The sequence below is a fragment of the Neoarius graeffei genome, chromosome 2, assembly GCF_027579695.1.
Source record: "Neoarius graeffei isolate fNeoGra1 chromosome 2, fNeoGra1.pri, whole genome shotgun sequence".
NCBI lineage: Eukaryota > Metazoa > Chordata > Actinopteri > Siluriformes > Ariidae > Neoarius > Neoarius graeffei.
In genome coordinates this window covers 2,404,901-2,420,046 of record NC_083570.1, presented here as the reverse complement: position 1 = coordinate 2,420,046, position 15,146 = coordinate 2,404,901, and the positions used below count along the sequence as shown (strand labels likewise).

General features: G+C 44.5%; 1 protein-coding gene across 1 annotated transcript; it reads left to right on the top strand.

Annotated features, from left to right (window-relative positions):
• Window positions 1-5,235: 5,235 nt before the first annotated feature.
• LOC132875975 (trace amine-associated receptor 4-like) lies at window positions 5,236-11,923 on the top strand. Its single transcript, XM_060913151.1, has 3 exons — window positions 5,236-5,457; window positions 5,647-5,885; window positions 10,852-11,923. Exons 1-3 carry the CDS (start codon window positions 5,236-5,238, stop codon window positions 11,921-11,923), a joined length of 1,533 nt encoding a protein of 510 aa, XP_060769134.1.
• Window positions 11,924-15,146: the final 3,223 nt, after the last annotated feature.

The following is a 15,146-nucleotide window of genomic DNA, read 5'->3' as shown; positions in this document are numbered from 1 at the left end:
TGTTGAAGGCACTCGAGAAGTCCAAGAAGAGGATCCTCACTGTGCCATTTCCCTTATCCAAATGCGAGTGGGCTCAGTGTAGCAGGTAGAGGATGGTGTCTTCCACACCAACACCTGCCCGGTATGCAAACTGCAGACAGTCCTGGGCATGTTGTACCTGGGGTCTGAGGAGGCTATGGAAGAGCCGCTCCAATGTCTTCATCAGATGTGAAGTGAGCGCCACTGGTCGGAAGTCGTTCAGCTTGCTGGGCCTATTCTTTTTGGGAACTGGAATGATACATGATGTCTTCCAGAAGGTGGGCACTCTCCCCAGCTGCAGGCTGAAGTTGAAGATGCATTGGAGTGGTTCACCCAGTTCAGCAGCGCAGGTCTTCAGTAGTCGTGGACACACCTTGTCCAGGCCTGCTGCTTTCCTGGGCTGAAGCTTCCTCAGTTGACCTCTGACTTGGTCTGCAGTAATGCATAGAGGAGTCTGTGTTGAGGTGGGGGAGGAGGGGGACGAGGGGGCTGCTGTGATGACTGGGGGGAGGTGTGTTGAGGGAAGAAGGAGAGATAGCTGCAGTGAGGGAGAGGGTGGGGGGACGTGGGCTGATTGAACCGATTGAAGAAGTCATTCAACTCGTTCACCCTCTCCACTGTCCCTTCAAAGACTCTAGTCTTTGTATTGTGGCCTGTGATGGTTTTCACACCTTCCCAGACCTCCCTCATGCTGTTCTCCTTCAGCTTCTGCTCCACCTTTCTCCTGTAACTGTCCTTAGCTTCCCTCATGCAGTGTTTCACCTCCTGCTGTGCTGCTTTCATTGCCTCCCTATCCCTGCTCCTGAAGGCGGCCTTCTTCCTGTTGAGGACAGCTTTGACTTCCTGTGTTACCCATGGCTTGTTATTAGGGTAACACCGTACAGTCTTAGCGGGGGAGACCACATCTGCACAGAAGTTGAGGGAATTTGTCAGACAGTGTGTCAGCCCCTCTATGTCCTCACAGTGTGGGTTAAGCAGCACATCCCCGTCCATGATGTCATAGCAGTCTCTGAGGGCATCTTCCATTTCAGGGGACCACCTCCTGATGGAGCTAGTTGTTGCAGGCTGCCTTTGAACCAGGGGGGTGTACTTCAGCTGTAGAAGAACCAGGTTGTGGTCAGACTTCCCTAGTGGGGGGAGGGGTGTGACTCTGTATGCATCCCTCACATTAGCATACAGCAAGTCAATTGTCCTGTTGTTCCTTTTTGGACAATCCACAGCCTGGTAAAAAGCAGCCAAAGTAGAGTCCAAAGTAGTGTGATTAAAGTCTCCAGAAATTATGATAAATGCCTCAGGGTGCTGTGTCTGCAGCCTTGCTGTGACAGAGTGAATCCTCTCACATGCAGCAGCTGCATCTGCCCTCGGAGGGATGTAAACACAGATGGTGATCATGTGACTGAACTCCCTCAGCAGATTTTATAATATGGCCGCAGGCTAACGGCTAGCAGCTCCAAGTCCGGGCAACATAAAACTGTCTTTACAGAGATATGTCCTGGGTTACACCAGTGAATGTTAACATAAATGATGAGTCCCCCGCCTTTGCTTTTCCTGCATGTGTTAGTGTCTCTGTCAGCTCTCACAGCAGTGAATCCCCGCAGGTCCACGTTAGCAACCATTATGAGATGTGTTAGCCATGTCTCCGTAAAGATAAATAAGCTGCTCTCCTGGTAAATCAGCTGGTTGTTCAGAGAGGAAAGCTTGTCAACTTTATTCAGCAGCGAGTTCACATTCTGCATGATAACGGTATATTACAGATTGGTAACCAATTTCATACAGATGATGCATCAGGGATAAAAAAATTAAGAAGTTTAAAACAATTAAATGTTTGGACTGCCAAAGTTCATAATTAAAATATCTTACCTGTATTTATATGTTTACTTTATTAATTTGGTTCCAAGGTTGTCATAGCCAGGGGTGGCAGTGGTGATAAGCTCCCACTGCCTATAAAGTGCTCCCACATGGCATGTGCCTCAAACAGCCTCTGACAACCAAGTGCAACTCCTAGCCTGCTTATGCGGCTTAGTCTTTAAGTCTGGTGGAACTGCTTCTACTGACAGGAGAAGGGGCAAGGGTGGGTCTCTGGTGCTTTAAAACCAGTTGCTTCAGGTAGATGGAACTCATCAGCCTGGGAAGGCAGTCCATCTAGGAGAAGATAAACTTTGATTTCAAACCTCTACTGCCTTGTGGCCATATCCAGTCATGGAAAAGGCTTCAGGAGTAAACCTCAAGGAAAAAGCCAGAGTGGGGCCCCTAAGACAGTAGGATCATCAACACTGGCCTCCTTCCAGCACCTCCTGCAGCCAAGCTGATGCCAAACATATTGCTCTGCTCTCCTTTGGACCACATCAGTGAGGTTGAGAGGGGGATTCTGTTGACTGGGCACCACAGGATTGCCATACACTTTGCTCAGGCATGCGCCCTGAAGTGATCACTCCAGTGCCACTGTTCTTAGCAGCAGAAGCAACACAGAAGGCAGCAGTTAGGAGTTATAAGCCCAGACTAATTTCTGTAGGTTTGGGTGCTACGGGCTGTCTCCGATGGTGGGAGGGATCATTGTAGTGTCCTGGTCAGCTATTGCCCACCTTAAGCTGGGCAGTCTCCTGCCAGTAAGGTGCTGAACCACCACAGTCTGCCTGCTTCATTGGGTGCTTGGACTACAGGTAACAACCAACAAGCAGACAGTAAACCTTACACCAGGCAAAGGAAGAAGAAAGAGAAAAGCATCACTCGCGATGAGCAAGCTGGAATGTCAGGACAATGCGTCCTGGCCTCTCTGATGACTTATGTCAGTTTAATGACTCCAGGAAAACAGCTATCATCAACTGAGAGCTCAAACGGCTCAACATTCACATTGGTGCACTGCAGGAGACCAGACTCCATTCAAATGGCCACCTCAGAGAACAGAAATACACATTCTTTTGGCAGGGCAGGAATCAGAGGAACCACGATTGCAAGGTGTTGGATTCGCTGTGAGAAACTCACTCTTGTCATCAGTGGAACCACCATCCAAAGGCACAGACTGAATCCTCTTGCTCTGTCCCTCAACCTCTTCTGGCACAGTGAACATCCTGAGCATCTATGCTCCTACACTCTGCTCATCAGTCGAGGTAAAGGATGCATTTTATGAGGATCTTGATTCCACTATCAGAGGGATTCCTCCTACAGAACACATGTACCTGCTTGGGGACTTCAGTGCCTGAGTGGGAGCTGATCATGACTCCTGGCCCCACAGCATCAGTCACTTCGGTGTCGGCAAGTTCAGTGAGAATGGGCAGAGGCTTCTAGTGCTATGCTCTTACCACAACCTATGTATAGCCAACACATTCTTCTCCACCAAGCCAAACCACAAAGTATCCTGGTGGCACCTCAGATCCTGTCACTGGCACCAGCTGGATCTCATTATCACTCAAAGACCCTTGCTGAACTGTGTCCTTGTTACTCACAGCTACCACAGTGCTGACTGTGACACCGACCGCTCCTTGGTCAGCAGCAAGATGTGTCTTCAGCCCAAACAAATCCATCACTACAAGCAGAAAGGATGTCCATGTACCAACACAGCCACGATAATAATCCCAGATCTGTGTGAACCCTTTGTTGACTCCATTGAAGAAGCATTGAAGGACTGTCCCACAGGCAACGCTGAAGAGAGATGGAACCATATCCATGATGCCATTTACAACTCTCCCTTGGACACCTTCAGCAAGAGAGAGAGGCAGAACCCAGACTGGTTCGAAGCAGGACTTACTGAACTTGAGCCAGAAATTGCAGCCAAGCATGCAGCACTGCTCAACTACAAGAGAGAGCCCTCAGAGAAGACACTCACTGCACTCAGGAAGGCCAGAAAGGATTCCCAATGGATCGCTAGACAGTATGCCAACAAGTACTGGCTGAACCTCTCCCAGAGCATCCTGCAGATTGCAACAACATCCATGGCATGTATGATGGCATGAAGAAAGCCTTCGGTCCAATTGCCACCAAGCTCGCACCCCTGAAGTCTGCTTCTGGCAACATCATAACAGACTGAAGAAAGCAGATGGAGAGATGGGCAGAGCATTATCAGGAGCTGTACTCCAGGGAGAATGTTGTCACTGACATAGCATTTGAGCATATTGCTCCTCTGTCTGTCATGGAAGAGCTCAATGTTCCACTTTCCATGAAGGAACTCAGCAAGGCCATCGACTCCCTTGCCTGTGGCAAAGCTCCAGGAAAGGATAACATTCCCCCTGAGGTCATCAATGCTGGCAAGAAGTCCATTCTCCTTCACCATTTGTATGAGCTCCTGCTACAGTGCTAGGAAGAAGGTACAGTGCCCCAGGATATGCATGACACCAACATCATCATGCTGTATAAGAACAAACATGACTGCAGTGACTGCAACAACTACCGTGGAATATTCCTCCTCAGCATTGCTGTGAAGGCCTTCTCCCGTGTAGTACTGAAGAGGTTGCAGGCACTTGCAGAATGTGTATACCCTGAGGCACAATATGGATTCAAAGCAGGAATATCAACAGTCGATATGATTTTCTTGCTGAGACAGCTGCAAGAGAAGTGACAAGAGCAGAGATAATCTTTGTACATCACCTTTACTGATTTGACAAAAGTCTTCGATTTTGTCAGCAGGAAAGGTCTGTTAACCCTGCTGCAAAGAATTGGATGTCCCCCCAGCTCCTGAGGTTGATCATGTCTTTTCATGAAGGCATGCAAGGTATTGTCCAGTACAATGGCTCACCCCTGGACCCATTTCCAATCAGGAATGGAGTGAAACAGGACTGCATATTTGCCCTGACACTCTTTGGCATATTCTTCTCCCTGCTGCTGTCTTTTACCTTCAGCCAGTCAGAGGATGGCATTTATCTCCACACCAGAAGTGATGGGAACTGCTTTAACCTTGCTCACCTCCATGCAAAGACCAAGGTGCGGACTGTCCTGCTCAGGGAGATGCTGTTTGCAGATGCTGCTGCCCTGACTGCACACACTGAGGAAGCTCTACAGTGTCTTATTAGCTGCTTCACACATGCATGTAGAGAGTTCAGCCTCACCATCAGAGTTAAGAAGACCAACATCTTAGGCCAAGGTGTCAGCAACATTTGAAGCATCTCCATTGGCAACTACACCAATGAGGTGGTGGAGAGCATCACCTAACTTGGCTCTACCATCTCCAGCAACCTCTCCCTGAATGTTGAACTGAACATGAGCATTGGCAAAGCAGCAACAGCAATGGCTCGCCTTGCAAAAAGGGTTTGGGAAAACTCCATGCTGACCATCAGCACCAAGATCAAGGTGTACCAAGCCTGCGTGCTCAGCACTCTGCTCTATGGCAGTGAAGCATGGACCCTGTACCCCTGTCAAGAGTGCAGACTCAATGCTTTCCATCTGTGCTGCCTTAGAAGGATACTGGATATCACCTGGCAAGACTGTGTTGCAAACAAGCGTGTCCTGGTACAGGTGGGGATACCAAGCATGTTTGCCTTGTTCACCCAGACCCTCTTGTGCTGGCTTGGCCATGTCAGTCGCATGCAGGATTAATGAATGCCCAAGGACATGCTGTATGGTGAGCTTGCCATTGGCTCTAGACCTGCAGGAAGGCCTGTTCTTCACTATAAAGACATTTGTAAATGTGATTTGAAGGCAGACAATCTCAACCCAGCAGGTTGGGAAGCTATAGCTGCAGACTGCAACCACTGGAGGCTTGCCATCAAGGCAGGCATTCAGATGAGCAAGCAGAGGAGAGAGGGGCAGTGGGAAGAGAGGAGAGAGTGCAGACAGCAGAGGGCAGCATCAGCACCCACAGATCCAGGTGCAGACTATATCTGCAGCAACCGCAACAGAGTCTACCATTCCAGGATAGGGATGTGCAGCCACAGCAGGTGCTACAACCCAACTGCAGACTAATCCTTGGTGCACACTCCACTGTCTTCTGAGACAGATGGATGTCAACAAAAAACTTTATTAATTTAAACCAAACACTACTGTTTTAAAAGTGCTGGGACATTTTCACTGAAACTCACCCAGAAGATTCTAAAGACATATTCCAACAAGAATTGTTCACCAGGTGCTGCCACCTGCCATGGATATAGCTACACAGGGGTCATATGCAATTTCACAAAAATTACTACTACTCTTGCAGGATTGATCAGATTTTAAACTCATACATAGCAACAGTGGGATGCACGGTGGTGTAGTGGTTAGCGCTGTCGCCTCACAGCAAGAAGGTCCTGGGTTCGAGCCCCGGGGCCGGCGAGGGCCTTCCTGTGTGGAGTTTGCATGTTCTCCCCGTGTCCACGTGGGTTTCCTCCGGGTGCTCCGGTTTCCCCCACAGTCCAAAGACATGCAGGTTAGGTTAAGTGGTGACTCTAAATTGACCGTAGGTGTGAATGTAAGTGTGAATGGTTGTCTGTGTCTATGTGTCAGCCCTGTGATGACCTGGTGACTTGTCCAGGGTGTACCCCGCCTTTTGCCCATAGTCAGCTGGGATAGGCTCCAGCTTGCCTGCGACCCTGTAGAAGGATAAAGCGGCTAGAGATAATGAGATGAGATGAGACATAACAACAGTGGCCGGAATGAGCTACAGCCTCATTGCGACTATTATTTCTTTTGAATCAACTATTTCCAAAACATATATACACTGACCAAAACACAACAGGTTCTTCCAGACAAAGTCATGGTCTTCATTTTGATAATGATCTTAAAATTTTGTGACTGGACACAGTGAGAAGTCAGGGCAAGCTCGCTCATCTCCCTACCTGACAACTCCCCCAGCCACTCTCACACCTTTGTCTGAATCCCTGCTCCGCCTAGTTCTGTGGCCTGCCTTCACTCTCTGGTGGCTCAGTGGTAAAAATGCCACACTCTCAGCTCAGTGGCCCATTTTCAATCTCTGGGCTAGCTTCCCTCATTCCATTGCTTTCATCTGCCTTACCTTCCCTGAAAACCATCAATAAACATTCTTCTGTTTACTCTATCCCTGTGTCAGTGTCCTGCATTTGGGTTTAGCTGGTTAGCAAAACATAATGATCTGGCCATCATATACCTGGTGGACATGAACTCCATTCATCAATCCCTTACCAGTTAGGGGTTGCTACTTGGACAGCATGACCAACTCCTCCAAGAAGTTATGGAAAACATCTGATCCCTATCAACTCATGTCATACAGATTGGTAACCAGGTGGACCATGTCTCTACAGATCTCATTCAGCCTGCACCTGGAAACCAGCCTAACCAGCATTGTTAGCCCAGGCAATCTACACCAGGAACCCATCAAACTTCACCAGCACCCACACCCAGAGAGTCTCATGGGCCTGAGCCAGAGCACAACTCTGAGGAAGCCAATCACCTTCTTTTTGCCCATCCACCAAGAATGCAGCTTCAAGCTTTCTGAGATTAGATTAGATTAGATTAGATTAGATTAGATTAGATTAGATTAGATTAGATTAGATTAGATTAGATTAGATTAGATAGAACTTTATTGATCCCTTTGGGAGGGTTCCCTCAGGGAAATTAAAATTCCAGTAGCATCATTATAGGATAAACAGAGAATAGAATAGAAAAAAGAGAGAACTTCTAGATAAATTAAGTCTTTAGAAAGCTTCTAGATAAATAAATTAAGTATTTACAAATACAAATATATTAAAAAGATATGAAAAAAGTCCAGCAGGAGAGGTATTGCACATTTATATCGCACATTGTCCAGCATTGCTTTTTTGTCAGGCTAGGCTACTGCTCCTTCCCGTCCTCTGTCCTCCTGTTATCCCTCCTCCCCCCAAGAGAGGAGTTGTACAGTCTGATGGCATGAGGGACAAAGGAGTTTTTAAGTCTGTTAGTCCTGCACTTGGGAAGGAGCATTCTGTCGCTGAACAGGCTCTTCTGGTTGCTGATGATGGTGTGCAGAGGGTGATTGGCATTGTCCGTGATGTTCAGTAGTTTGTCCATAGTCCTCTTCTCTGCCACCATCACCAGAGAGTCCAGTTTCATGCCAACCACAGAGCCAGCCCACCTGATCAGGTTGTCACAGAGCCGGCCCGCCTGATCAGTTTGTCATAAACTAACAGTCCATGCTGCTGTTAGTGTTAGTGGATTCTGTTAATGAGTAGAATTTCATATGCCGCTTTTCCACTACAAACGCGGCTGAGTCGGGCTGAGCGGGGCTGTTGGAGTTGCATTTCGACTACAACCGTGCTGAACTGTGCTGGCTGGAAGTGGGTGGACACATTGGGTGGAGTTAGCGAAAGTGGGTGGACGTCAGGTGATGTCTTTAAGCAGTGCAAACAGTGACATCAGTGAGCTTTTAAGTGGTAGTCTCACGACCCGAATAGTAAACAATAAACATGGAGGACATAGAGTCATTAGTGTTGCTGGTCTTGGTGCTGTGGCTTGTTGTCACCGACAACGCGGACAGATACTGGCAAGAGCGTATAGATGAGGCGAGGCGCATAAGGCTTCAGAAATTCTCGTAATTCGTAATTCTTCTCCTTCCGGGTTTGCGGTGTTTACAGATCCCAGCGCGCTCGCGGGGCATGTGTGGGCATGTGAGGACACTCCTCCTCACCAATCAGTGCACAGGGGAGTGTCTGCTCACGCCCCCAGCCTCACTCGGCTCGCTTTGGCTTGCTTCAGCCCCACTCCAAAACCGTGCGAGTTTTAGGGGCTAAGCAGGGCTGAAGCGAGCTGAGTTGTGCTGGTTTTTGGTAGTCGAAACGCGAGCCGTGTCGGGCTGAAGTGAGCTGAAGCGAGCTGAAGTGAGCTAAAAAAGGGTAGTGGAAAAGGGCCATTAGATGAGAACTTTGCTCTCCAAGCTGATATTTCCCATGAGCCTCTGGAACCACCACCACCCCACCCCCGCTGCCAGTGTGCTGGATGGAAGGTCCTTTTCATCTTTCACCTTCTCTCCTCATACCCATATAGTCTCTGGTCCCCCATAGCTACAGCAACATAATCCCCACATTGACTGGTCTATCAGAAAATTAGTCAGCTGGAACTCATTCTGGCATTCGAGAGAGAGAGAGAGAGAGAGAGAGAGAGAGAGAGAGAGAGACACCATGGAGGTGTGCATTAATGACTTCCTTGCTGCTGGCATCATACGACCCTCTTCTTCCCCTGTCAGCACTGGAGAAAAAACATGGCTCCCGATGCCTGCGCTTTGATTACCATGGATTAAACATCACCATCAAGAACAAGTACCATCTGTACTTGATTCTTTCAGCATTCAAGCCCCTCTATAGGGCCACTGTTTTCACAAAATTTGACATACTGAATGCCTATAACCTGCTCAGGGAAACATACAAAATGCTTTTGTCAGTTGTCTCAAACCGAACACAAAAACCAAGGAAAGCAAAATATGATACATGAAAGTATTAATCAGGCCAGAATGAAGATGAAATCATGATCCTGGAGGATGCAAATACCCTATTATTTTAGATTAATATGTTTGAATAGGGTGGCACGGTGGTGTAGTGGTTAGCGCTGTCGCCTCACAGCAAGAAGGTCTGGGTTCGAGCCCCATGGCCAGCGAGGGCCTTTCTGTGCAGAGTTTGCATGTTCTCCCCGTGTCTGCGTGGGTTTCCTCCGGGTGCTCCGGTTTCCCCCAAAGACATGCAGGTTAGGTTAACTGGCGACTCTAAATTGACCATAGGTGTGAATGTGAGTGTGAATGGTTTTCTGTGTCTATGTGTCAGCCCTGTGATGACCTGGCGACTTGTCCAGGGTGTACCCCGCCTTTCACCCATACTCAGCTGGGATAGGCTCCAGCTTGCCTGCAACCCTGTAGAACAGGATAAAGCGGCTAGAGATAATGAGATGAGATGTTTGAATACACTTAACTAGCTAACTAGTAAATCAATCTTTGGATTTTATGTTTGTTTGTTTTGTTAGCTACCTTTTTAGACTAGTTAAGTTCTGGGCAACCAAGACATGAGCCTCAGCAAGTACACCCCAGCTTTCACTTACCAGCTGGGCTTGTTAAGTAATTTATTATTTTCCCCCATGATTGTACACTACTGTCAGAAATTTACAGGGTGAAGGTCTAACAATCTCGCAGGACAATAACCGAATTACAAATCAGCTCAAACGAAGGGGTTGATTTTATGAGTGAAAAGAGGGCATAACAAATCTAATCTCAAGCTCATGGTGCACATGGGACAATTTTCAAATTCCTCATCATCATTGAAAATTCAAGACTGGACACTAAACTTCACTCTTGTGCAAAAAGCATAACTGTTTCTGTATGGTTTAACAAAGCTTGACAGATAGATAGATAGATAGATAGATAGATAGATAGATAGATAGATAGATAGATAGAGATAAAACTTTATTGATCCCTTTGGGAGGATTCCCTCAGGGAAATTAAAAATTAAGTGACTCTTCTTTTTTTGTCAAGCTAATACTGTGACTTATTGAACTGTGAACTTTAAATCATTATTTATTGTATCTCTGTGTTGGTGAGATTACTGTATTGAATCTTATTTAGTTATAATGGTGTATTGTATAACAATGAGATTGACCAGAAAAAACAGAACAGGCAATATTAGGATCAACAAGAAAGCTGGTAACAACAACAATGGTGTTCTAGCTAATTACAAACAAACCCTTCACCAAGGACCTTCATGCAAATATGATGATGTCACCATGAAGCATTTCTACTGGTTGCCTTTTAAACACTAAAACATATAAGTGAGTATAGAGCAGTGTCTTGGTTTCATCTGTGTACTTTGTAAACCATGCAAAAGACATCTGCTAGATGTTGACGTGATCTGTCTGCTGAAGTAACTTTAATATGTTTTGTTTCACAAGTTGGCATTTATGCTTTAATTGTTGATTGATATTCATATAATTGAGCAGAATTATACTTGTAAAGGACACTTGTGAATTTGTTTGGCTCAACACACTGTTGATGAATAACACTGATGTGGAGATTTTGCTGCTCTGCTTCCCACACCAGCCTGACTCCTGCCTCCAAACGGCACGCTTCTTTGTCACGAGAGTGGCCATGTACTTTGTAACACTAACTGCTATCCTTATGACTGTCTTTGGGAATCTGTTGGTCATCATCACTATTTCCCATTTTAAACAGCTGCATTCGCCAACTCACTTCATCATCCTATCTTTGGCCTTTGTGGACTTCATGATGGGATGTCTGGTCATGCCTTTCAGTATGGTACGATTGGTGGAAGGCTGCTGGTTCTTGGGAGATCTGTTGTGTCAAATCCATTCCAGTTTAGACATGACACTAAGTATTGCCTCCATCCTGCACCTCTGTTTGGTTTCTGTTGACAGGTTCATGGCCATTACCGATCCTCTGGGTTATCAGATGAAGGTGACAAATGGAAATGTGGCAGTGTGCATCGCTGTCAGTTGTATTTTTTCTTGCATGTTCAGCTTTGGGATTGTGTTTTCCAAAATTAACATTGTTGGTCTGGATGAACAAATGTTAAACCCCTGTGTTGGAAACTGTGTTCTGATTTTTAACAAGGAATGGGGTGTTATCACTCCAATTCTTAACTTTTATATTCCAGGAGCTATAATGACCTGTTTGTACCTTAAAATTTTTTATGTTGCAAGAAAACAGGTGAGATTAATTTCTAATAGAACTGCTGTGCTCACACCTGGTGAGACAAAAAAACAATTATCGGACCAGAGGGAGAGAAAAGCAGCTAAAACTCTGGGTATTGTTATGGGTGTTTTCCTTTTGTGTTGGCTGCCTTTTTTCCTCACCCTTGTTATTGATCCATTTCTCAACTATTCAACCCCTCTTGATGTTTTTGATGCACTGATGTGGTTTGCTTACTTTAATTCCATGTTTAACCCTCTGATCTATGGATTTTTCTATCCACGTTTTCAGAAGGCATTTAAGATTATCATTGTAAGATACCTTTTTCACCTGAAAAGCTCAAGCAACTTAGTGCTTCAGTGATTCTTCTGGGCAGAATTGTTACTGGCATAAAATGCAATTTTGATGTTCATAGCCATAACATGGATCATATTTCATATTTCTGTATTGGTCTTTATAATCATCATTCATATCATTTTGAATTTCAGAGGCATGCTATATGCAGCAATTTGTGTATATTTTCAGGCCAGGTTTGAAACATTTACAGGAAAAACTGTAAGTAGTATTCAAGTAAAGGAAGGGAAAGTAAAAAAGCAGAAATAGCAGTGTCAGAATAAATCCTTTAGAAATTAGGGTGCTAAAAACTTATGTAAATGTGTGTCGTGTGCTATTTTGTCTATCCATAATAAAAAAAAATGGTATGAATGTGCCATGGACACAAATACAAATGGGAACCATGTGACCTATACTGGTATTGTGGCATACAGTGATGGAAAGTCAGCAACAGTTAATGTTCTTTTATTGTCATTGTTGTTGTGCTATTCAGATAATAACATCACCATAAACTTCATATCCAGGGAAATAGGAGTTTGGTGAAAATCAAGGAAAAAATGAATTTCAGCATAATCTTTAATTAACTGCTAATCTGAAGGTTTGTAAGAAAAAAAAATATTTGAGCAGGTTCCCCAACTCAAGACTTAAATCCTTGCAGTGCTGCTATTATCATGTTACATTACAGGCATTTAACAGACACTGTTATCCAGAGCAACATACAGCAAGTAGGGTACCCTTGCCAATTCCTGCTGGTCCAGGGAATCGAAATAATGACTTTTCCGTCCAAAACCTGTGTCGCTAACCTTTAGGCCATGGCTTCCCCCATTGTCAGCCTCTTATTTTGTTAAGATCTAGTTTAGTGCAGAAACCTAGTAAATGAAAAGGGTTTGAAATGATATTCTGGCTGAAATTTAAAATAAATCTAACTCTAAATTAATGCTGAATTCATGTGCTATGGGATGATGATATTTTCCAGTTGGGAAGTGGTATTTACCAGTGTGTTGTGTTCACATGCTTTTGTTGTTGTTGACAAATTAAAGATGGTGGACCAGATTCAGAATAAGGCCTGTTATTTGGCTAAAACTATTATAGATTGCCTTGTTCATCAGCTGCAGCAGGAATACGAGTTATCAAAAGTCAAAAGGTAAATAATGCTGAATATTTCCTGATCATGACAAGTAGAGATTTTCTTCACACATTGAATGCCACGCAGTTTTTGGAAATTTGGCTGTAGCCACAATGAGAGTAGCCAGTATCTAGATCATTGTTGGCGTTCTTTGGACAGCCACAGAATATTTTGTATTAGGCTATAATATGTCTAAATATATACATATTATAATAATATAATATACATAACATGACTCATTTAAAAGGTGAGAGTCAGCTTTCCGTAGGTGAAAACCACTTCTTTCTTGGTTCATAAGCTAGGTCAAGCTAAGTGAGGGTTAAATTTAGATCAAAATGACCGGGTTTTTTTTTTACTAGAAATGGAGATAATAGCGTCTTTTGTTACATCCCGGTTCAAATTGAGGAACAAAATGTGTTTTCACGCCCCAACAAGAAGTCCAGTTGCTTCCAAGTGATTTTTTTTTTTGAGAAAAACACCCGGATCAGTCAGTCAATGCTAATTTTTACACCCATTCTGAATATGTAGTCTCACCTGACATGCATTTGTACTCCAACTTTGGAAATTTGATGGCAGTAAAGTTCCCAAGTCCTTCCGTATGTCCCATGACTAGCAAAGCATTGGCCAAAGCCTTCTGTCGAGTATCGTATATCTCCGGCTCTGGCATTGGCGAGACTGCATATGTTTTGATAAACCCACAAAACTTGACATGACATGATCAGGAAGTGCATGATTTGATACTTTGTATATACTGTAACAATCACATACTGTGTTGTGATAAAACGTCCAGATGACATACACATCTAAGTGTACAATGTAATATTAGAAGTGAATATAATTTTAAAAAATAGTCCAAAGAGGTAGAAAGATGATATTCAATGTGAATTTACTTTCTAATCTAAAGACTCGCCATCCTTCACTGCCTGGAAGACCTAGACAATCCTGGAGTTTTAAAAACCAGAACTGCCTGGAGTACTCTCCTTGCAGAGGTGGAAAGAGTACTAAAATATTATACTCAAGTACAAGTACTGTTACTCTGATGAAATTTTACTTAAGTACAAGTAAAGTTACCAGACAAAAAATCTACTCAAGTTAAAGTAAAAAGTAGATCATTTAAAATGTACTTTGAGTAAAAGTAAAACGTTACTTTTAACAATGGGTGTTTTCTGCCTCCATTGTGTTGTGCAAAAATGAAAAAGAAGAGGAAACAAGGATATATGTACATCTCAACCCAGATGTTTTATTTAAAGGAAGTGTATCAAATTGAATGCTTAGGATAATGCTGCATTAAAACTGAGACAAACAAAAAAGGTCAATACACACAGTCATGTCGTTTACATCGCCCTGACCACACACAAAGCATTGTACACGAAATATGAAAGTGAAATGTTGCACCGAAATCTTGTAGCTTGCCTGTGTGCACTGTGTGTTATTGAACAATTCAATTCAAACATTATTTGTTTTGCTTAGTATTCCTTTCTGGCCTGTTGGATGTAGAATGGTAGGAGGACTGATCACGTCAGGTTGGCGAGCTAACTTGCTTGCATGATTAGCCAACCGAATAACAGACTAGTTACCATTATGTTACAGTACCAACAGGTTGCTACTTCAACATTAGCAATGCCATCCACTATTTTTGGAATATAACCAGCCTATTGTCTGTTTTACTATGGAAAGGAAACATTATGATCAGGGGCACAGATACGTTTTTTGAACTGGGGGGGACAAAAAACTGGGGGGGACAAAAAACTGGGGGGGACAAAGCTGCCAGCAAACCAACCCCAACCCTGATATGCCTGTCAAACTTGTTGTGGGTAACCATAGCAACCAAGCTCGAGCTCGAAACCTGTGCAGTCTGCGCAGCTCAACCAACCGAATATCAGTCTTTGTTTTGTTTTATGTGAGTTGTTGCAACTATGTATACACTGCTGTGCACCTCAATAAACCGAATGGTAATTAGTCTTTTGATTTTTCCGTGAGGTTTGCCTTATGCAAAGAAAGACAGCATAGACGTTTTTTCCTCCCTATAAGTGGGGGGGACCGAACGAGGTGAATTTAAATCTGGGTGGGACGAATCCCACCTGTCCCACCCTCTACCTGCGCCTGTGATTATGATGCCAATGACAA